Here is a 21,002-nt window from a genome sequence, read left to right as displayed (position 1 = left end):
TAGTTTAAGGCTAATGTACCTTTTCAATTTATCAAATATGTATAATCAAGTTGACATTAAATCAACATGATGATTTTATCATAAGATTTTTTTAATTAATCATTAAATTATTTTGAAAATTGAGATTAAAGTTACATTTGTAATTCATTAATTCTCTATAAGGTTCACCTAATATGTCACTTAACTTATATTAAAATTGGTTATGTGAGATGAATACACGTAAACATGTATAGAAGAAGCACATGTCAATCTTAATCATTCTGTATCATGTCATGTATCTACAATGATGCATGATTTTATCTTACCTTTTCAATTAGTTTTCTTTTGGATGACCCATATTAAAAAATAATAATAATTATGATAAAAAAAAAAAAAAGAAGTAGGTTTTTCCTTTTTCAGATCAACAAAAAGCTTTTGAATAACAAACTAGATTTTGGACTGGATTAAAAATTAATATATACTTTACAATAACCTTTAGTTTAAAAGTCCTCTCTAATGCATATAAGAATGAAATTAAATATATGAAATAGATTTTTCTAATATGAGAGGCATAGTTAGTTAGTACATTTGGGACTGTAATGAAGAATCTGAATTAATTCGGTCTCTTATATTTCATGAAAAAAGTTATAGAGAATGGAAGAAGAAAAGAAAAAAGTAAAAAGAAAAATCTAAAAAAATTCGTAAGTGAACCAAATAAAAAAAGCTCAAAGTCATCTGGAACAAAATTAGCTTTGTTAGTGGCTAAGGTATTGACTTTATTTTTATGCATTTTTCAGGTAGCGAATGAATTTCACATGGCTGGCATTTGTTGCCAGTAGAATATCATTTTGCTCAAAAAAGTGAAGGGGTTTGGAAAAGGATAGGACGAGGATTTCAACTTTCTTTTTTCTTTTTTTCAGATTCTAGGCAGAAACTGAGTCTTAGATCGATAATCTAAATTAATATGAACCTCAAAACTTAATTATGCAAAGATAATTAGCTTTTATGTGTGCGACTCAGTATTATACGCGAGGCCTAGCTCCACCAATACAATGTTTTACCAAAAACTAAAATAGAAATCTCTAATGGTTTTCCAAATTTCGAATGTAGCTTAGATTATGCTCAGCACAAATGAAAGAAATAAATCAATGTCACTGTCTGATTGTTTCAATTATTATATGGGTGGGTGGATCAAACTTAACTAAATCATTGCCTTTAAACAAATGGCATTGTATCCCTTAACTGTCACAGGATTCATATTAGTATATATTTTCTCAAAAGAAAAAGAAAAAAAATTCATATTTCATATTATATACTTCTAATAGTGTAACTCCAAGTCTATATATCCAAGATTATTAATACTTTTTTTTTTTTCGTTTTTTCATAAATTTAAGATAGAATTAAAAAGATTATTAAAAAAGAGGATATTGCCTTTATTGAGTAGGAGAGTGTTTTAAGATTAATAATGACCATTGCTTGTATATTTTGGATTAATAGACTAATTGTTTCCGAGAGAATAGTCGGATAACAAAGTCACTATTTTATTGTATCTGGATTTTGAATTCTTGTACCCAACTTTTTATTTATTTACCCTTTTTTTTTTTTTTTTTTCCTTAAAGAATGGACCGATTAATATCATTCATGGTTTTAGCTAAGCTTTCGCTTAGACCCTACAGATATAGTCTTATTTCAAGTGCACCCCCTAGTTTCTCATAAAACTACTTTTCTTTTATGTAAGGAATATTCCATAAATAGCCACTCTACCATTAGAATATATCACTTAAAATTTGTATAATATCCAAAATACCCTTAATAACTTCCTTTTAAATTTTAAACATTTTCAATTGAATATTGCTATATATGTCATTGATGGTGGTTGTCACCATCCTATATAGCGGTAGGTTCAATGTTAAAATAACTTTATATACATAGGATCTACTATTATGTAAATTTTTTTTATCCATATATATATATGAACCCACTGCTATGTAGGATGATGACAGTCACTTCTGATAACAAATAACATTATTCTTTTCAATTACTATTTGAATAAAATACTAAAACAATTAAATGATTGTTTGTTGGCCATTGTTTGTTGGCCAACCACTAAGAAATGCAATATAAATGCATAATCAGCAATGTTTTATTTTATTTCATTGAAAAAATTAAAAAAAACAATGTTTTACTGTATACAATTTATCAAAAATTCAAAAAATTCTTCCTAAAGTCTTCGAAAAACTGAGGCCGCACACACTTTGCACAGCGTGCTCAAACTAAGAAAAGTCTTCAGGGATATGTTGGCCATCCTGTTTAACCACCGTCCAATGCTGGCCTTCCTATGCAGCCACTGTCAAGCTGTTCAACCATCATCCATTGAAATATTTTACACATTTTACATCGCTCAACCATTGCCTATTGCAAGCTATCCTGTCAGTTTATTTTTTTTCCCCCTCTTATTGTTAATTTATGAAGTGTATTTGAAATATTTGAAATTTAAGGGGTGTGTTTATTATTAAATGAAAATTGAGGGATGTCTATAAAATCAACCCTAAAATTTATATCCCAATTCCTATATCTATGAAAATTATTTTCAGAGAAAGTTGGCTGACCATTGCGCCATCTTGAAGCCGTTCATAAACTTTCCTTCTTTTGTAGAATATATTCCATGTTGGTCAGCCAATTGATTCAAATAAGAAAGTAAAAAGGCAAAAACAAAATAAGTAAATAAGGAAATCATTTGAAAATTAGGCAAATTGATGTGAGGAAAGGCAATGTGGACAATCCAAAGCTGATTTTATTCTCTTTTTATAGGCTATAAATGGAGAGCTTGAAAACCCAATATTTTCATCCTGCCATTAAGAGTAGTAGTGGTGGTGGGACATTGAAGATTAATAAGAGAGGAAGAGAGGCCTAACATGAATAGAAGAGTGTTGTTTGATAGCCAAGGATGACTTGCCTGATCCTTCATGAGGTTTCAGGTATAATATATATGTATATATATATATATTTTTAATTGGTTATGATGAATAGCAGAAATTCATGTTGTGGTACACAAGCAGTCACCTTGGCTAGGCTGACAACCTCTTCTTTCTCATGTTAGGCCTTTTCTCTTCTTCTTCCTCAGAAATTAAATTCAATCTACATTGCTTTAAATTTTCTGCATATATTAGTGGAAGACGACCATCTGATCACCGTTTGATCATCATGATCATGTATGACTACAACAAAATTTTTGTATCATATTGGAGAAGTGGGGAATTGAGGTTCTTGCATGAAGGAAAGAGTCCTGTTTATGTAGCTGGCCAAGGATGACTTGCCTGCTCTTTCCAGGAGATGATATGGTTTCCAATTTATATGATTTTGGCCAGGCAAGTCACCTTGGCTAAGCTGATGGGCTCTTTCTTTCATGCCAGGCCTTCTTCCTTGGAAAAAATTACCTACACATATCAACTCTGGGGTCAGAAGGAGATTTTCGTTATGAAAAATTGTCTAAAATTGGTGAGTAACGTTGACCCAATAAGTCCTCTTTGCATTATTGTTTTCTTTGATTTTCATTGATGGGCACTATTTGAAAATGTTCATTGTCTATATTCGTTTAACCTAATCGATTTCAATTTTGAATTTATCATCGTCTAAAGAACCAATAAAAATACATTTTATGTCTAAAAAATAATTTGACATTTGTCAATTTAAATTCATTATTATAATTCCTCCGTCAGACCAAAAAAGGTTGCTGATATACAAAGAGATAAAATCAAATGGTTCTTGGACCATCTAAATGGTCGTTTCATGGATTTTTTTAACATATGGTAAAATATAATAAAATATTAAAACATTAAATCACAAATATCAATTTTTTTTTTCTTTCCACATGTTCAAAATTGATAGAAGAACTAATTCAAAGACCATCTTATTTTTGGTTTTTTTCCTTCCATTTACTGGAAGTGACTCCAAGATAGGTAGATGTAATTAAGTTAAAAAATTACCACTTTTAAAAAATCAACACTTTTAAAAAATCAACCTCAATGGGAATAAATAGTGTCTAAGCGTTTTCTTATGTAGCTAATTTGGATTATTATGGTCATGGAATCTGATTGTCTAATTCAAAATATACAGTACTAATGTAGCAACAATCAATACAGAAAATCACAAAAACAAGAGTTTTACTTTTGTTATCTAATTAGCAGAGTTTACATAGTTATCTCTAATTAGTTAACCATAAATTAAAATCATGGATTTAAAAATTGATCAACATAAAAAAAAAAACCTAGCATCCCTGAACAAATGTTGTATGGTATAGTTTTTGGTGGGTTCCATGTCGTCAATTACTAGCAATTAATACAAGGAAAAAAAAAATTAAAAAGGAAAAAAAATGCAACTTTCTCTCTCTTTTTTTTTTTTTTTTTTTTTTTTCCAAGTCATGGTTTAATTGGATATCATTGGCCGAGGGCAGGACCCTGGATATTGTGGCCTTAGGTTCTCGGCCTAGGTTTGGGCTTTAGGCCTTGTCCCAATAGTCCATTGGCTCAAAAAATTAGGCTTCTAGCCTTGGGCCAGGATTTTTTTTTTATTTTTATTTTATTTTTAAAATATATAATTACAATAATTCTATTTTGAAAAAAAGAGGGAGTGTCTCATGTGAAGGGGGCAAGAGGCAGCCAGTTATTATTAGATCAATTTTCACTTGATTGAAAGCTCTTTTAAATTTAAGTTAATTTTTAATATTAAAATTTTAAAATTTTGAATTTCTTGAAACTAGATTTTTTTTTTCATCTTATGTAAATATTATTAATAAAAATAAAAAGGTATTAACGTTAAAATTTTAAAAAATTAAAATTTTAAAATTTTCGTCTTGATTTTGTAAATATTATTATTGTTGCGAAGCTAGATATTAAAAAAATAATATTTTCCGAAATCATCACCAACGAAATTTATATTTAATTATTTGTTGTTATTGGTAGGTGTATTTTTCTTTTTTCTTTTTTTATGAGTTACTTTGGGGAAGATAACATTACTAATGATAATTAACAACTGAGTTCACTTTTACTTTTTAAAAAGCTAAAATTTATTTAAATTTATTTTTTTTAGCTACTTTGGGGAAGGGAACATTACTAATGATAATTAATAACTGAGTTCACTTTTTGCTTTTAAATAGTTAAAACTTATTTAAATGCAACAAACTATTAATTGATACGTAAATATGAGTCATCTAAAATATGTGTACAAAAAAAAAAAAGAAGCATGAGTCTTATTATTGCTTCTTTGCTCTAAAGTCCAGAGTGTTAGTTAATATTGTTTTAAAAAAAAAAAAAATAGAACTTTTCCTTTTCTTGATAAAAAATCAACCTTTTTTTATTTAAAAAAAAAAAAGATAACTTGGTTTGAGCGCTTTTTATTTATTTTTATTTTTATTTTTGAGAATAGCCCTTACTTTACATCACAAGCTCCATAAATTAAAAAAAGAAAAGAAAGTATATTGTTAAACCGCAAATAATAATTAAAACCGTTTTTTTTGTTTAAATAACCGACAAAAAAAGGTAAATACATTTTTTTTTAGAAAACTAAATGCACACTAAGACATGAGAGGGTTAAAAAAATATGTATGTGTAAGTGCTATTCTATGTAAGATCTTTCAAATACAGTTAATATAATTGCAACATCCATTTAGTTAATTTAAACACTTATATGATAAGCTAGTTATTGCACAGAGTAAAAAAGACTCAAACTATCCACATATATTTTTATTTTTTTAAATTTGTTTATTTTATAGATAGTCACTTCATTAATTAAAACAAAAAAATCCATATTACAAATTATAGTTCTGTTGGTCCTGCAAATTTTATAGGAAACAAACATAAATATTTGAATCTTTTTTTTTTTCCTTGAAACGTATTTTTTTTTTTTGAAATTACAAATTATTGTAAACTTTGTTATCTTTATAATTTGAATCTATATTTTTATAATATAAATAAAAATATTTAACCATTGAAGCGATGCTCTTTGTCCTCTTGAAATTTTGAATCTATTAATTGGCATAATTTATTGGATTAGTATTAAGAGAAAACTCCTTTCTAAAAATAATTATATATATATATATATATATATAACCAGGTACACTTACTTCTTATCCAAAAAAAAAAAAAAAAAAAAAAAATCAGGTACACGTGCTAGTTTCTGATTTTGCTTAAAAATTAATCGACTTTGCCCTTACTGGAGGTGGCTTGGAAACACGTAGGGTTTGGGCCTGATCGAAGTACCCAAAACCCACTAACCCAATGACTTCATTTACGGGCCAGACTCTTTTTGGGTCAATAAGTGGGTGGACTAAACAAGTCCGTTTAAGGTCGACGGGTGCCAACTTGACCCGAATAGTCCCGAACAAAAGCAACGGTTTTGGTCGTCTTTCAGAAATCCAACTAATTTTGGCGGGAGATGTTCCAAGTGGTATGCTTCTTCTTCTTCTTCTTCCTCAAAGTTATTTTCTTTGTTTCTTTTGTTGGAAGAAAGAAGAAACAAAGAATAAAGAAGAAGGGGTTTTAAACCCAAATTGTTTAATTTTTTCAGTCAAAGCAGAGCAAAATTTCCCAGTTGACCAAACATGTTTGAAATTCTTCAATCGGATTGGTACTCTCCCACTCGCCTCCAAAGCAGTCCCACTGCCAAGTTCGATTTTCCTGTAAACCATTCTCTCTCTCTCTCTCTCTCTCTCCCCGCTCTCTCTTCCTATTTTTCTGATTAATTTGTCACTGACCCATTTGCTCTTTGTATGAATTTTATTCAAAAGGGAGATCGGTTTATACCAAATAGGAGTTTGATGGATCTTGATCATGCCCACAGTTTATTGACAAACAGAACAAAACCACTCCACAATTCGAATTTCAATGTAAAGATTATTCATCACCATTGCTTTTTTCCAATTTTATGAGGAATTTCTTTACTCTATATATATCTTGAATTGTTTAGTTTGGGTATCTGCATTCTTGGGACTTCAGGATTTTGATTATGGAGGGAAAAGTGCAGTTGAGTTCTTGGTGTTTTTCTTTTCTTTTCTTTTACTTTTTTTAATTTTTTTTCTTTTTTATTTTTGGTTTCATGGCAGGAATCGTACAGACAAAAATTGGAGGACAAACTGACTTTGAATTCCGAGGGGAAACCATTTAGGATGTTGGTATTCAGAGGCAGTCCTAAATCAAATAGAAGGCCAACCCGTTGCGTCGATGAGATGCGTCGTCAAGATGATGAAGCTGAGGAATTGGAAAACAATATGAAGCAGTATCGAAGTTTCCCACAGGTGCTAAGAAATCACAGAGTTTTCACCCTTTTTTGCTGATTATTGTAATTTCATATGTGATCGGGTTTTTTAGATTTATTCTAAATGTTGTAAAAAGCTAAACTGATTTTGTTCTCTTGGTAATGGAACTCAGATTGATTTTAGCCTTTGTGTGTAGAGAGCAGCTAGGATTCTGGATGCACCAAATCTTGTAAATGATTTCTACATGAACATTTTGGATTGGGGGAAGAACAACATTCTTGCTGTGGCTCTAGGCCAAGCATTGTATCTTTGGAACCCAGATAGTGGAAATGTACACAAGCTCTTCGAAGTTGATGGGAATGATTGCCCTACAAGTATAGCCTGGTCTAGGGATGAAAAAACTTTGGCAGTTGGATTTTTTAGTTCCAAACTTCAACTTTGGGATGCTGAGAGTTCCAAACTAGTATAGTTTTTTTCCATCCTTTCTCTGGTCTTTTTATTCTTTATAAATGATGATTCTTTACTCCAGACTATTCAAGTGGGATTAAAGCTGATGATGAGGTGACAACACAGGTTAGAGCAATAGAAGATCACACTGGAAGGATAGCAACTATTGCATGGAAATCTCACGTTCTTCTAACATCAGGAAGCCGAGACAAGTCTATCCTTAACCATGATGGTAATCATATATATATATTTATATATTTTTTTCTCAACTTTCAGCTAATTTGTTCTGATTTTGTAGATTGCTGGTGAAATTAGATAAGAAATTTTATTCCCTATCATACATGTTTTCATGGCAGCCAGGGCAAGAAGCAATTTAATTTCCTCTTTGATGGCACACACCGATGAAGTTTGCAGGCTGAAATGGTCCGACAATAAATTGGCGAGTGGTGGCAATGAAAATCTAATATACATTTGGGATTCTTTCAAAATGAGTTCATCATCAAAGTTCTTATATCGTTTCAATGAACACGGCGGAGCAGTTAAGGCACTTGCATGGTGCCCATACCAGTACGGTGTGCTTGCCTCAGGAGGAGGCACCACAGATGGGTGTATTAAGTTATGGAATACACAAAAGGGAAGCTGCATTAATAGCATGCCCACCAAATCTCAGGTAAATAACGATTAAGAAGATACCTAACCAGAACCTGATCCTATAGACAGTAACTACTGTGAAAACCAAACCAATGTTTTCCATCACCTCCTAATAGGCTTTTGTGGTTCCAGATATGTGGACTTGAATGGAATACGCATCACAAGGAGATAGTGAGTGCACATGGCTTTAGCACGAGTAGTACCAGATCAAATCGGCTGTGTTTGTGGAGGTATCCATCGATGGCCAAATTGGGAGAATCCACTCGCCATGATGACAGAGTCCTCCACCTTTCCCAGGTTATCATATATCTTTAGGAGTTTTATTTTCAATGAATTAATAGGGCTTTCAAGAATGTCAATCACCTAGACAACTAATCAGGCAAGCAGATTACTGTCTTTAAAAACCTTTAAATTGTTTCTTTAATCGGTAGGGCTTTCATGAATGTAATCAGGCAAGTAAATTACTGTCTTTCAAAACCTTTAAATTGTTTCTTTAATCGGTTTGTTGCAGAGCCCTGATGGGTTAACTGTGGTATCAGCCGGGGCGGATCAGACTCTTCGCTTCTGGGAGGTTTTTGGACCACCTGCTGCTGACAATTCAAAACTTTCAAATTTGGACAGCATTTTGTCTCTCAAGACTTCTCCTATAAGATGATGAGATATAAAACATGTAGTTTCATTCCTGCAAGAGGCACCTTTCTTTTTCACTTTTCATTGTCTTAAGCGTCGCCTAAACTGAGCTGACCTCTGTATTACATTCAAATTAGGAACTAAAACAAACAACCAAAACTGTTTTTTAGTTTACTTAAAACTGCAAAATAAGCTTCATTCTGATTCCGAGTCATCACTATTGTTGTCCACATACATCTCTACCCCTTCACTTTCTGATGCTTTGGCCTGCTCTCTCTCTCTTTTCCGCAATTCTTCTTCTCTCTCTCTTTCAACAGCTCGAGCCTTTGCAATTTCAAGTCTGGAACTGACCGCTTCCCATGACACGAGTTTCTCCATAAATATTGATATATAATCAGCACGCCGGTTCTAAAACCAAAACAAAAAATACAGAGGTTAGATTTATTAGTATCATTCATCAACATAAGAAAGCTGTCTAACAAGAGCTGAGAGCTCACCTGAAAGTCAAGGTAGTAAGCATGCTGTTGAAAACAAATAAAATTCAGAGGGTGAATTAGTAAGATGATTAAACTTTTTATTTGACCACTAAAAAATAATAAAAATTCAATTATTGGCAATCAGAAATATAGATGATAATGATAATTACCTCCCAAACGTCAATGGTAAGGAGAGGCTGCATGAAATTAACGACACAAATTATTAGAGGAAGGGAAGTGCTCAGTAGTGAATTACCACACTAACAATCTACAATAACATAAATTACAAATGGTTTAGTTGATCATAGAAAAACTCACAGAATAATCCCAAACAAGGGGATTCACAGCATTGGGGCTCTTCACCACTACAAGCTTTTTGTCTTCATCTGATGGATAAGGATTTACTGCATTTCCGACATCTAGCCTATTTGCTTTATCTAGAATTAAAAAACAGAAGAATGAGTTAAATACCAAAGTCATTTAATATGACAACAGAATTGTTTATATATCACTCACATGCAAGCCAAGCCCAACCAGAACCAAACTGTGTAGATGCAGCTGCCTTGAACTCTCCAACGAATTTTTCAAAAGAACCAAAATCTCTTTCAATTAGTTCTAGAAGATCCCCAGATGGCTTTCCACCACCACCTGGTTTAATGGATTCCCAGAAGAAGTCATGGTTCCAGACCTGCATACCAGTAAAAACGAATGTTTGGCAAACTTTAAAAGTGAAGCAAACTACAGTAAGAAAAATGACTGCATATGCGGCACCTCATGTTTTTAGAAGAGAGAGTTAAGTTATAGAGATATAATTTCCGATACATCCGGATATCATACCTGTGCTGCATTGTTGAAAAATGGAAGAATATCCCCCTTGTTATATGAAACAATTATAACATCTTCTAATGACATCCCATCTAGTTCTGTTCCTACAATTTGCTTGTTTAGGTTTTCCACATAACCCCTATGGTGCTTCCCCCAGTGATACTCCAGGGTCTCTTTGCTCATATGGGGTTCCAAAGCATTCTGCCAATATGAACATATTGCAACAAAGTACAGAATAAATTAATTAACATTGCCAAATCATATAAACAACCACGACATGAAATCTACCAGAATATCAATTATAGCTTAATGCCGTCAATGAGAAGATGGAAACTGAATGAACATGTTAATTTTCCTTATTTTTATTTTTATTTTTATTTTTTTCATATCAGAATTTTACATTAAGTACATTTTACAAACACCTAGGAGGCTAGTATGTTAAGGCCAACTTACGGGAAACAGAAACCACGAAGCTTAGTCTGAGCTTGTGCCAACTACATATGGTATGGACCAAACCAAAAGTGGCCTAAAACCACAAGAATGGTAATGGATTTTAATAATGTTTAAGAACCACTAAAGACTACATACGATAAGAAAACAGAAAGAGAAACTTCGCATACTACCAGCGGATATGGAGGAGGCTTTAGCTCAAATTTAGCAGTAACATTACACGAACCAGCCTTCCTTGTACATCGTCTCTGCTTTGACAATGATAGAATTGAGCCAATCATCAGTAAAGATTGAACTTTTGACATTTTTTTTTTCTTCCAAAACCAATCAGACCAACATTCTCCGCATATTTAGTAACAAAGAAAAATTCAGAGTGAAAAGGCAAACTGACCTCTTTCTTAGGGCATTGCAAGCTCCGAGCTGAACCCAGACTCCCACGAAGCCCTGTTGAATTCCATCAAACCCCCATGTCAACGAGATAGATATTTGAGAGAGAGAGAGAGAGAGAGAGAGAGAGAGAGAGTCTAATGACCTTGCCATGGTGGACCAAGTGTGCACGTAAGAGATTTAGGCGCAGCATAAGGTGCTGTTGCTACTGGTACTGCTGCTGCTACCATGTCCAAAGTTCTTTCAAATTTTGAGAGCTGGAAAGGGTAGGAAGTGAGTGTGACTGTGTGACACAGAGACATACGTCGGCTTTGCTTCAGAGAGGCCTTTTATGAAAAATGTCTCAACTTTGGGTTTAGACGCTGTTACTGCTGGTACAGCAACGTACTACCGGTACTACCTGTGCTAATAATGGTAGTACGGGGTACTAACCAGTACTAGCAGGTCCGACTTGGCTTTTGGGGCATTTCGATTTTCACCAATCTGTGTAGTTTTTGTCTCCTTTCACAAGGAACAAGCCCCGTAATATATATATATATATATATATTTTTTTTTTTGCTAGTGTGGCTGGGCCCCCAGGCTCCCCGCCCCCCTAGACTCGATCCCGAGCACCCACAGGCTGGGATGTGGAAACTCTGCCCTGTATTGAGTGCAGGTGATGATGAATCTCTTTTTCTATCCGTTTGGATGCAATGTAAATTGTAAAGGCAGTAACTTTTTTCTACACCATTTCAGCTCGGCTCTGTGCTTTCTGAAAATTTGGACTTTTTTATTAAAAAATGTAAATTGGGATAATTTTGCTGCTGGTCTTTGTGGGTTCTGACTTCTTGTGCCAATAAATAAAAAGACCCAAATAAATTTTTTTTTTTTTTTTGATGAAAAAATTTAAAAAATTGGGTTGGCTACCCATTCATAATTTACTAAAAAAAAAAAAAAAAAAAAACCGCTACTTTTGAATTTGGAGGGGCACGAGTTTGTTTAGGCCAAAAGATGCAGTGGTTGACCCTTTTCCTCCACAAATTCATTGACGATGCTTCAATCATGTCCAATTACAACCCATTTGTTTCTTCTGACTAATTCCATCACCATCTTGGATTGTCTTCTTCAATGGTAAACATTTATTCAACACCACCACCATCAACAACTCCGACAATGTCTTCCATGCCCCCTCTTCAATTGTCTGGTTATCTCAGTGGAGATACCATCCAAGTCCAAGGCGACTCAGAGAATTTGCAGTTCTCATTACAGTTCAATATCCACAACAAACAATTTTCCGACAACCTTAACTCTCCCGGTACAGTTGCATATAACCCAGAAAAGCAATCATGCGAAAATTCAAGTTTTTCCTCGTATGTGACCCCAATTGCGGCTGAAGAACTAAATGATCAAAGTCAATGTACAAACCCATTTGTCCTTGAAAATCGTAGTTTTGTGGAAGAGGTTGATAGATGCGAGAGTGAGACCAGACAGAACGATGGAGAGACTAGTAGTACCGTTGTGACGAGACTGAGAAGTGGGGTGATATCTCCGGTTTCTTATTTTCCTCGAACTTCATCAATTAGGAAGTTAAAGGCTTGCGAGAAAGTGAAATCCTTGAAGAAAAGCAGAGGAAAAGTTGATCATCATGATGTGCTTGAGAGAGTGCTTAGGAGGCGTAGTTGTCCTATTAGACCATGTTCTTCTTACACTTTCTTTGTGATATCTACTTGGGATTTGGTCAGGTCTCCTTCATTTGGTGAAACAAGCAAGAGACTTAGTCGAATGTGGTCCAATCTCCCTCGTAAATCGAAAAAGGTACTCTCTACCACAACTTTGTTGTCGTTTAAGATTGTTTTTTGTTAGGGTTTTAACAAGAAAAATTAAGATATTGTTTGAATGTTGCTGTTCGATGTAGTTATATGAAGAGATGGCTATGAAGGACAATATTAGGTACAAGAAGCAATGCAAGCTGTTGTGGAGCAAATCCGGCAGAAAACTGAAATGAGGTACCACATTTGGATTTGCTAGAAATATAGAAGAATATAGATAGGTTTTCACTGTTTCATTGTTTAACATGATTTATCTTTTTCTGGTTTTCTACTTTACATGCTGAGATTATTGTTGTGAGATATTGTTGATTTCTTTTATCTTTAAATAATATAGATTGTGTTCACTACAGCAGATAATTATGTTGCAATTTTTTAGAATAGTGATGTAACATTGTGATTTTGAAATGCATTTAAGTTCCACCTGATCTTTAAGAGTCATATAATCAAACACTGTAATGTTACTAAATGTTTGCTCCGCTACGTAACACCCAAAAGGAATTTGGTTTTGGTTTCTTTTGGGTGGGGAATATTATTCTATGTAAGCATTCATATACATATATATATATATATATATATATATATATATAAACATTGATCAATATCCAATTAAAAAGTAGTGTATAAGTATTATTTACAACACTCTGAAGATGCAAGAATGAGTACAAAAAATGAATTAATATTTTTCCCGACTAACCGTAAACCGTACACATCTCACGTGACATCCTTAATTAATGATTGACCATGATCATCCATAATATGCAAATGCTTGTCCATTACTTATAGGGAGAAAGTCTTTGTATACACATCAAATGGTTCATTAGCAGTTAATTGCGGTTCCTACAACAAAGTTCATAAAAAGAAAAGTCAGAAGGTTGGCTAGAAATTAGCATAGATATGTCAGGTTGATCAAAAAAGAAAATAGATGGCATGAATACCAGAGAAACATCAATAACGGTTTCTCAAGATTTTGAATACAAGTGAAGTGAAACTGGAAAACACCAGAAAAGAAACAAGAAACCATAAAATCTACCTCTTGTTTGGATTTCAATGAATACTATACTTACATCTGAAATTAGCACTACTGAAATTAGCATGAAGCAATGAATTAACTGCAAACCACTTCCTTAAAATTTCAACTGGACTTCTTTTACCATAGCTCCAAACATACAGAACTTTTACAGTATTCCCATCATTGTCATGGTTACCATGAGGTCCATGCCACATTTCCTCTGATTGAGTTTCTATTTGTTATCATTTTCTTAATTTTTTTTTTTTTTTTCATGTTTACTATCAATGGTGCCAAACGTCCCCTTATGTGAGCTACTATATTATTTGTTTGACCCCCAAATCATTACATTTTTCCTACAGCCCTATTTCTTTAACCCTTAATTATCAGCATTCAGAATCTTGTTATTGCTGCAGTTTTCTTTTTCAGTTGCAGATCATAAAAAGCTATAAAGCTTTGGAAAGTCGAGTTTACTACTTCCTAGTGGTATAAGATCCATAAACTAATGATAGAACTTGTTCAGTATAATTTTCATAACAAAAAAGGTAACTTGGTATTTTACTACAAGCTACTTCCAAGGAAGGCCCCTTAATTTAATGCATTCTACAAGTAAAACTCTAGCATCCAAAACTGGTGAAGATAAGCTTTTGGAATTATGTATCACACATTTACTATTTGCAATTTAGATTTCATCAGAGCTTCTAAGAAAGGACTTAGAGTGATACCTGTCTCAACCCACCAAGACTCCCTCCTGTCAAAAGCATGGTGATAAGGGATGTCACTATACCACCGCCGAGATCATTATCTGTGTTGCGGATGGTAGTTCGCATTGCATTTAGCATGTTTCCATATGTGGTTGCATGCCCACGCTCGATAGCTTGGATGAAAGAATAAGTCATGGCACCAGTAGAAGTAATCCTAGATAGAGCCTGTGAGTTTTCAGAAATTAGTTTTGCCTTTTTCTAACAGTTCATTCAAAAGAAAGAGAATGAAACGAAGAGAGTCTCTTACCGAAGTGTCAGCAGACGTCTGATCATCATCACAGCCGCTGAAGGAAATCACCTCCCCACCACTTGTTCCTTTCCATACTCCTGATCGAGGGCGATGGTCCTCCCACACATACCTCCCAGTTCTACATCCAGTCCAAGGAAATCAAATTTATAAAGTAAAAATGAAATCGGAGAAAAAGAAAATGGACTTAATTTTGAGTGCCAAAAGCAGCAATCCATGAAGCTAACCTGTCCATCCTGCAGAGAAATGGTAAATCCAACACAGTACCACTATGGCAAGCATCAATAATTGCATGGAGTTTAGCACCAGCAGGAAGGGGTCTAACAATTGTTGCATTGATCTCATCATCAACAATCATCCCCTGAGTCTCAAAGTCCAAGGGACAGAGTGTTTCATCATACCCATCCACCTCATCTCCATTGTAATTCCTCTGTTGTGACCCATGACCTGAATAATGAAATACCAAAGAATCCCCTGGCCTACAACCTTGCACAAGCCAATAAAGTGCCATCCTAATATTGTGTTTTGTTGGACGCCTATATGGATCAGTTTCTTCCTCTGCAAAGCAACTTGCAAATAACAGATTCAGATCAGAATTTGAAATTTGAACCAAAGATGCCATATACAAGGCAAGAGAACAATGTGACAAATTGGGAATTTGAATTACATTTTTTTTTTTTTTTAACAACCCTACCATTGAATCTATAAACTAGCAAAAAAGAGCTACAATTTGCAAAATAATAGATTGTTTTCTATGTGAGGAAAGTACCAGTAAGCATAACAATGGAGGACTCAGGGAAGTTGAACTTGTTGACCAACAAATACTTCATGCATTTAGCATCATTAACACATCCCTTGAGCTCATGCCTTGTGTACCTATACGAAACACCGCATATCAACGCTCTTTTACTACCATGAACAGAAGGCGGATTAGCGGGAGGCGCGTGGTTGTACGGCGACGGTGCCCCGGTCGGCGCGTAATTAGGCGGAGGAACATGGTAGTGGTTATGTGAGGAAGAGTAAGATGGTGGTGGTGCAGGGACGGTTCGAGGGTGGGCAACGTGTGTAACCGCATGGCAAAGGGCGCAGCGAATGGATGTAGCTCCAGGAGGAAGCTGCAATGGTGTTCTGCAGTTGGAGCAATCCACAAGCATCAACATGGTTTGACTTGAAAAACAAGGAAGAGGAGGATGTTAAAAGCTTGTGATGGGGAGATCTTCAATGGAGGAACAAGAAGATTTGATTTATTTAAGGTTGGCGTTTGAAGATGACTTGCAAGAAATGGGGTAAAAGAATAGTTGTGGAGAAGGAAGGTGAAGAAGAAGAAGAAGGAAAGGTAGAGGAAAGAGAAAGAAGGAAGACGGACAAATTTGACTGAGGCAAAGGCAGCAGGCAGTGCCAATTGTTTTTTATTTTTATGATGCAAATACAGAGTGGAAAGTATTCAAAAAAACTCAACTAATCCACGTTGGATTTAATATTAATTATTAAACCCAATATCAAAATTTATTTTTTAATTTTATTAATATTTTATATCATCGTTCTTTTTTTTTTTTTTTTAATGGTTCGGTCTTGTCTATCTAATTTTTTTATATTTTCAATTGTTATAAATATTTTTAATTTAGCTTTTTATATCTAAATTCTAATATTGTGAACACGGTGAATTTGTTTAAAAATTAGCAGTCAACTTTTTGATGCTGCAGGTGATTAAGTTAAAAAAAACAAAAAAAAAAAAAAAAACTTTTTGATTTTGCTAAGTTAATGATTAAAGAGTCCCATACGCTGGCCCACATTGAAGCATCATATATATTATCATGCTTGCACTGTTTTTTTTTTTTTTTTTTTGAATTAATAAATTTTTAATGTTTTTTTTTTTTATTGGGTATATCGAATAGTTATATACTAATATAGAATGCCATAGGAATTGGCATTCAGCACTGACAAAAGAGACAAACAGAAAGGGAATGATTTTAAATTGATAAATAATCTCTAACAACCTTATCAGCGGAGAAAAACAAACCTTTTATGAAAGCCTCATACTCAAAACCTTCATTTTATTATTATTAATTTTTTAATAAATCATGTAGCACTAAACGTAGTAGGGTAATAAAAATTACACAGAAAGTCTCTATAATTCTCGAAATTTTATTCCATATGATTTACCTTTCCAATTATAATAGATTTAAAATGAAAAAAAAAATGCTTTCAAAATTTTGTTATGCTTTATTGGGTTTTTCTCTTTTTTTTTTTTTTTTTTTTTTTTTTTGACTTAAAAGAACTTTCATGAAACTTTCAAGGAAATCTCAGTTGAGCAGAAGAAAGTGTTCCCTGTGAATTCCTCTTCTGGCCAAAAGTAAAAATTGCCAGGGGGTCATAAAGCAAAACTTGCTGAATCGGTGCTAGCAATTAGCACGTGGCATTGATCTTTAAAATCAACTTCGATTTTGAAATGAATAAAAGCCAAGTCATGTTTTTGTAATTTATTACCAAAACACCATTCGTTTGCTTTACATTTGGCAAATTTGGAGGGAAGGCCAGCAATAGATGTAAAATTCCCGAATCCACCCTTCCTTTAATATGTCTCTGGCACACCCACAGGGTCAATAGAAACTTACTGGCAGTTTTGTAATAATGTTGAAAAAGAATGGGTTAACTTGGAGATGAGTGTCTTTGAGGGCTGAGTGTCGGGACATGAAAGTCGATTGGACTTGAAAAACAAATATTTCATGATATTCACGTTCAGCACAACTCGTGAAATTCACGGCTGAGCTGGCACTATAGAAAACTGACACATCGCAATGACCCCCCGGCCCCCCAGCTCAACCGTGCGAGCTGATAGGTGATATTTTTCTTCAGGTTCAGAAACTCTTGTCTGTTAGCACCTTCGCGTGGGCTCTAAAGTGGAGGTTTTCTGCGTCGAAGACGGTTTCCAGAACGCTTGGTTCTCGGCCGTCATTCTCAGACCCCCTTGCTCTTCTTCTCGTTCATCGTCGTCGTCGGAGAAGAAAAGGAAGAGGAGCTCCGATTCCAAGGCTTTCATTCGGTACGATCACTTGGTCACCTGCCGAGACCGGAAACCGCTTACCGAATACGTCGAGGTTTCTTACATCCGGCCTTTGCCACCAAATGGAGGTCCTGATGAGCAGGAGATCGAGCTCTATGACGTCGTGGATGCTTTCCACCGCGACGTTTGGAGGACCGGAGTCGTCGTCAGTGTCGTCGGTGACAAGTATTATGTGGAGTTTAAGAATCCACCTGATCTTTTGGGGTTGGTGCGCTCTCAGTTGCGGCTTCACTGGGATTGGATTCAGGGTACTTGGAATCGTCCTCAGAAGCAGCAGGTATAAAAGTTTTTTATATTTTAAAAATATTATTTGTGGGTTTGATCATTCGTGTTCTGGGTTTGTTTTATTTTCTTAAGCTTTCTATCTCTGGTTTTGGTTTTTTCATTAACCGCAAAAAATGGAGTAAGAGATAAATAGGTAAAATGGAGTTTGAGTTTGAGTTTTGGTTTTATTTTCCTTCAGCTCAATGTTACTACTTTTGGGTATATAACTTTTTGCTTCACCCCAAAAAAAAAAAAAAAAAAAAAAAAAAAAAAGTTCTGCTTAAATTTTTTCACTTTTAATTTGCAGTATATTTTACTCTTATTGGGTCTAGTTTCATCGTCTCAACAGCTCAAACATATTGGTGAGATGGCATTTTAGGGAAATTTGTTTTTACTGAGAGTTTTGAAGCATTTCTTGTCATTTTCAAAGGTTATCTCTGAGGCGAAACAAATTTTTTATTGCCATTTCAAACTTTCACTATTTGTAGACTTGTACATATAAATTCTGTACAAAGGGAAGGCCCATATGTTGAGTTCTTTGGGAAGCTGTAATTTGATGTCTCAAAGACACTGTTTTCCTTTCTGTATTCCTTCAGGAAGATGAAAAGGTGGAGAGGAGATGTAGGAATTAGCTGAGAAATACTGTAAAAGTGACTTTAATTGGTTAAAGTGATTAATTTTGTTAGATTGGTGGAAGAATCATAAAGTCATAAAGTCATAATGTATATAGTTTTATGAATAAGTTGGTTGAGATTTAAAGCAGGCTTAAGATTTAACTAGAACTATAATTTCGAGTAGTTGATTTATCATATTGTATATGCTTGAGAAAATGCCAAAGAATACAGTTTCTTATTTTTGTTTTCTGTAATAAGCAAACTGTAATGCTTTTGTAGTTCAGAAATAAAGATTTTAAGTGGTATCTTTGCCCAATTACATCTTCCTATCCATGCAAGATTTGAACGTTGTTGGTATCTATCTTTCTCCCACACATACATTCCCATATTTCTGGATTACCCTTTTTATCACAATCATGATAGGTTCAAAACTTTAAGACCCTCAAAATGGAAGGTACTTAGCTTTAGAATCAATAACTTTGTGTCCTTTTTTCAAGAAATTTTTTTTTTCCTTTTTCAATATCTTTATTACGCATGCATCTGCATAGTTACATGTTTATATATTTGCAACTCTGTTTTCCTTTAGTCATCAGTATGTGAGATACTTTTAAATACTATTTCTTCTTCTTCTCCTCCGTTTTTGTTATTGAATACAAAATAACTTTTCTTTTCCCATCGTTCTATAAAGAAAACAACAGGATCATCACTTTTCAACCCAGGGGAAGCAATAGAAGTGAATCTTGATGATGAACTTCCCTGCATTGCTTGGACACCTGCAATTTTTCTTGGAGAAATAGGTCCGAACTATTTCTTGGTGCAGTCTGAGAACTCCAAAATTGAGGAAGAAGGTCCTCATAAAATAACTGTGGAACTCCATCAAATTCGACCTCATCCTCCACAAGCGGAAAGGAGATTTGATGTATTTGAAAAGATGGATGCATTTGATGGTTTGCATTGGTGTGTTGGAGTGATTACCAAAGTTCTTACAGGTAGAAGGTCTATTGTCAATTTTATGCGTGGAAAGAGGGTGAAGGAATTTGATCAGTCCGAACTGAGGCCGCACTTGGAATGGGTTAATGGACGATGGGATACAAAATCAATGGTACATATACTTTTCTGTACTTACTATGTTTGAGGAGAAGAAAGGGGAGGAGGTTTTGTTGGCTTTGTGGTTTTCAATGAGTTCGATGGTAATATGTTGGAATGCTTCCTCTCTCTCGCTCTCTCTCTCTCTCTCTCTCTCTCTCTCTCTCTCTCTCTCTCTCTCTCTCTCTCTTATATTTTTTATTTTTTTAATTTTTTTATGTGAGGTTTATACTCTAATTTTGTGAGTTCTACCATGAATATAGATATTTGATGTTGCGGACTTGGAGTGATAGAAAGATGTGGCACTCGTTAAGTTTATTATGGAGGAAAAGTGACCTGATTGATGATCCTACTAGAGTTAATAATTTTTTTTTTTGGGGGTAATTATGAATAAGCATTACTGATGCATGCAAAACCTCTAATTCTAAATCAAGTAATTTACTAATATGACAATTCTGATTGCACACACAAGTTATTGGAATTGAATTATTAACAACAGAATTAGAATGCAGCAAATGTGATGCATAACAACTTTGGGTACAATACAGAAAATAATCAGTTTATCATCCACAAGTCATCATCATCATCATCAAAGTTAATTCTCTTTTTTATTTATTTTTCTGGTTTTTGGTTATGTCTTTGAGATGTGCTTAACTCATAAATCCTTGTGTTCTACATCAGTTTATATTGCCAAAGTTGATAATGTAGATTCAAATAAGTTAAGGGTCACTTATATCATGTCTTTTTGCCTCAGAATGTGACATATAGTCCAGATTTTAAATCACACTATCCGCATGCATGCAGCAGCACCAAAACGTCCACGATAGCTACACAAAATGAAAGTCCAGGTACTAGAATGAAAAACACTGAAGAAGAAACATCTTTTTCCAACAACGGAGACAGCCAAAAGGAGCAGGTGAGTCCTTGTATTGATGAATTAGCTTGCTAAAAAACTTCAAGTGAAAGGAAAGTGAATTGACCTTTAATGATACTACAAATTAAATCCCTTCAAGAAGTTAAAACTAGATTCAGACAGATTAATTTTGCTGAAT

At 34.1% G+C, this 21,002-nt stretch overlaps 5 protein-coding genes across 10 annotated transcripts in view; 3 read left to right on the top strand and 2 right to left on the bottom strand.

Annotated features, from left to right (window-relative positions):
- The first annotated feature begins 2,839 nt into the window (after window positions 1-2,839).
- LOC107414130 (cell division cycle 20.5, cofactor of APC complex) lies at window positions 2,840-9,173 on the top strand. 5 transcript variants are annotated; one of them, XM_048469998.2, is made up of 11 exons: window positions 2,840-2,957; window positions 3,393-3,477; window positions 6,215-6,423; window positions 6,544-6,655; window positions 6,764-6,862; window positions 7,079-7,270; window positions 7,428-7,694; window positions 7,805-7,910; window positions 8,035-8,348; window positions 8,462-8,626; window positions 8,841-9,173. In XM_048469998.2, exons 4-11 carry the CDS (start codon window positions 6,578-6,580, stop codon window positions 8,982-8,984), a joined length of 1,365 nt encoding a protein of 454 aa, XP_048325955.1. In that variant the 5' UTR covers window positions 2,840-2,957; window positions 3,393-3,477; window positions 6,215-6,423; window positions 6,544-6,577; the 3' UTR covers window positions 8,985-9,173. The 5 variants fall into 5 exon arrangements, with proteins under 5 accessions (XP_048325955.1, XP_060675663.1, XP_060675664.1 ...); XM_060819680.1 differs by having other exon boundaries at window positions 6,138-6,423; XM_060819681.1 differs by having other exon boundaries at window positions 2,842-3,477; window positions 6,138-6,423.
- LOC107414133 (superoxide dismutase [Fe], chloroplastic) lies at window positions 8,990-11,550 on the bottom strand. Of its 2 annotated transcripts, none has more exons than XM_016022226.4 (9): window positions 11,243-11,550; window positions 11,102-11,154; window positions 10,884-10,958; window positions 10,273-10,461; window positions 9,952-10,123; window positions 9,754-9,872; window positions 9,606-9,632; window positions 9,457-9,480; window positions 8,990-9,367 (listed from the first exon to the last, which is right to left on the bottom strand). In XM_016022226.4, the coding sequence occupies exons 1-9, from the start codon at window positions 11,397-11,399 to the stop codon at window positions 9,155-9,157; spliced, it is 1,029 nt and encodes a 342-aa protein (XP_015877712.2). In that variant the 5' UTR covers window positions 11,400-11,550; the 3' UTR covers window positions 8,990-9,154. The 2 variants fall into 2 exon arrangements, with proteins under 2 accessions (XP_015877712.2, XP_060675668.1); XM_060819685.1 differs by lacking the exon at window positions 11,243-11,550 and adding an exon at window positions 10,714-10,786 and having other exon boundaries at window positions 11,102-11,160.
- A 175-nt stretch (window positions 11,551-11,725) lies between these two features.
- On the top strand, window positions 11,726-13,362 carry LOC107414123 (uncharacterized). The gene is made up of 2 exons (XM_016022217.4): window positions 11,726-12,891; window positions 12,992-13,362. The coding sequence occupies exons 1-2, from the start codon at window positions 12,205-12,207 to the stop codon at window positions 13,079-13,081; spliced, it is 777 nt and encodes a 258-aa protein (XP_015877703.4). The 5' UTR covers window positions 11,726-12,204; the 3' UTR covers window positions 13,082-13,362.
- A 144-nt stretch (window positions 13,363-13,506) lies between these two features.
- On the bottom strand, window positions 13,507-16,324 carry LOC107414138 (metacaspase-1). The gene is made up of 5 exons (XM_016022234.4): window positions 15,692-16,324; window positions 15,150-15,480; window positions 14,923-15,043; window positions 14,637-14,840; window positions 13,507-13,742 (listed from the first exon to the last, which is right to left on the bottom strand). Exons 1-5 carry the CDS (start codon window positions 16,080-16,082, stop codon window positions 13,683-13,685), a joined length of 1,107 nt encoding a protein of 368 aa, XP_015877720.3. The 5' UTR covers window positions 16,083-16,324; the 3' UTR covers window positions 13,507-13,682.
- Window positions 16,190-21,002, top strand: part of LOC107414083 (DUF724 domain-containing protein 3) — an 85,338-nt gene continuing 80,525 nt past the window's right edge. Inside the window, exons 1-5 of the mRNA XM_060819856.1 lie at window positions 16,190-16,235; window positions 16,355-16,362; window positions 17,802-18,263; window positions 19,553-19,966; window positions 20,705-20,866. Coding sequence (XP_060675839.1) covers window positions 16,190-16,235; window positions 16,355-16,362; window positions 17,802-18,263; window positions 19,553-19,966; window positions 20,705-20,866 — 1,092 coding nt within the window. The remainder of the gene's footprint in view (window positions 16,236-16,354; window positions 16,363-17,801; window positions 18,264-19,552; window positions 19,967-20,704; window positions 20,867-21,002) is intronic.

The sequence above is a fragment of the Ziziphus jujuba genome, chromosome 8 (genome assembly GCF_031755915.1).
Source record: "Ziziphus jujuba cultivar Dongzao chromosome 8, ASM3175591v1".
Lineage (NCBI taxonomy): Eukaryota > Viridiplantae > Streptophyta > Magnoliopsida > Rosales > Rhamnaceae > Ziziphus > Ziziphus jujuba.
This window is presented reverse-complemented; position numbering and strand designations above follow the sequence as displayed.

Excerpts from the sequence above, each read along its gene's own strand:
- LOC107414123 (XM_016022217.4), top strand. The coding sequence starts at position 12,205 with ATGGTAAACATTTATTCAACACCACCACCATCAACAACTCCGACAATG. Across the intron at positions 12,892-12,991 it reads TCCCTCGTAAATCGAAAAAG|TTATATGAAGAGATGGCTAT; the intron begins GTACTCTCTACC and ends TGTTCGATGTAG.
- LOC107414130 (XM_048469998.2), top strand. The coding sequence starts at position 6,578 with ATGTTTGAAATTCTTCAATCGGATTGGTACTCTCCCACTCGCCTCCAA. Across the intron at positions 6,863-7,078 it reads TCCACAATTCGAATTTCAAT|GAATCGTACAGACAAAAATT; the intron begins GTAAAGATTATT and ends GTTTCATGGCAG. Across the intron at positions 7,695-7,804 it reads ATGCTGAGAGTTCCAAACTA|GTTAGAGCAATAGAAGATCA; the intron begins GTATAGTTTTTT and ends GTGACAACACAG.
- LOC107414133 (XM_016022226.4), bottom strand. The coding sequence starts at position 11,399 with ATGTCTCTGTGTCACACAGTCACACTCACTTCCTACCCTTTCCAGCTC. Across the intron at positions 11,155-11,242 it reads ACTTGGTCCACCATGGCAAG|GGCTTCGTGGGAGTCTGGGT; the intron begins GTCATTAGACTC and ends GGAATTCAACAG. Across the intron at positions 9,368-9,456 it reads CTTACTACCTTGACTTTCAG|AACCGGCGTGCTGATTATAT; the intron begins GTGAGCTCTCAG and ends TTTTGGTTTTAG.
- LOC107414138 (XM_016022234.4), bottom strand. The coding sequence starts at position 16,082 with ATGTTGATGCTTGTGGATTGCTCCAACTGCAGAACACCATTGCAGCTT. Across the intron at positions 15,481-15,691 it reads CTCCATTGTTATGCTTACTG|AGGAAGAAACTGATCCATAT; the intron begins GTACTTTCCTCA and ends GTTGCTTTGCAG. Across the intron at positions 13,743-14,636 it reads GTCTTGGTGGGTTGAGACAG|GAACCGCAATTAACTGCTAA; the intron begins GTATCACTCTAA and ends ACTTTGTTGTAG.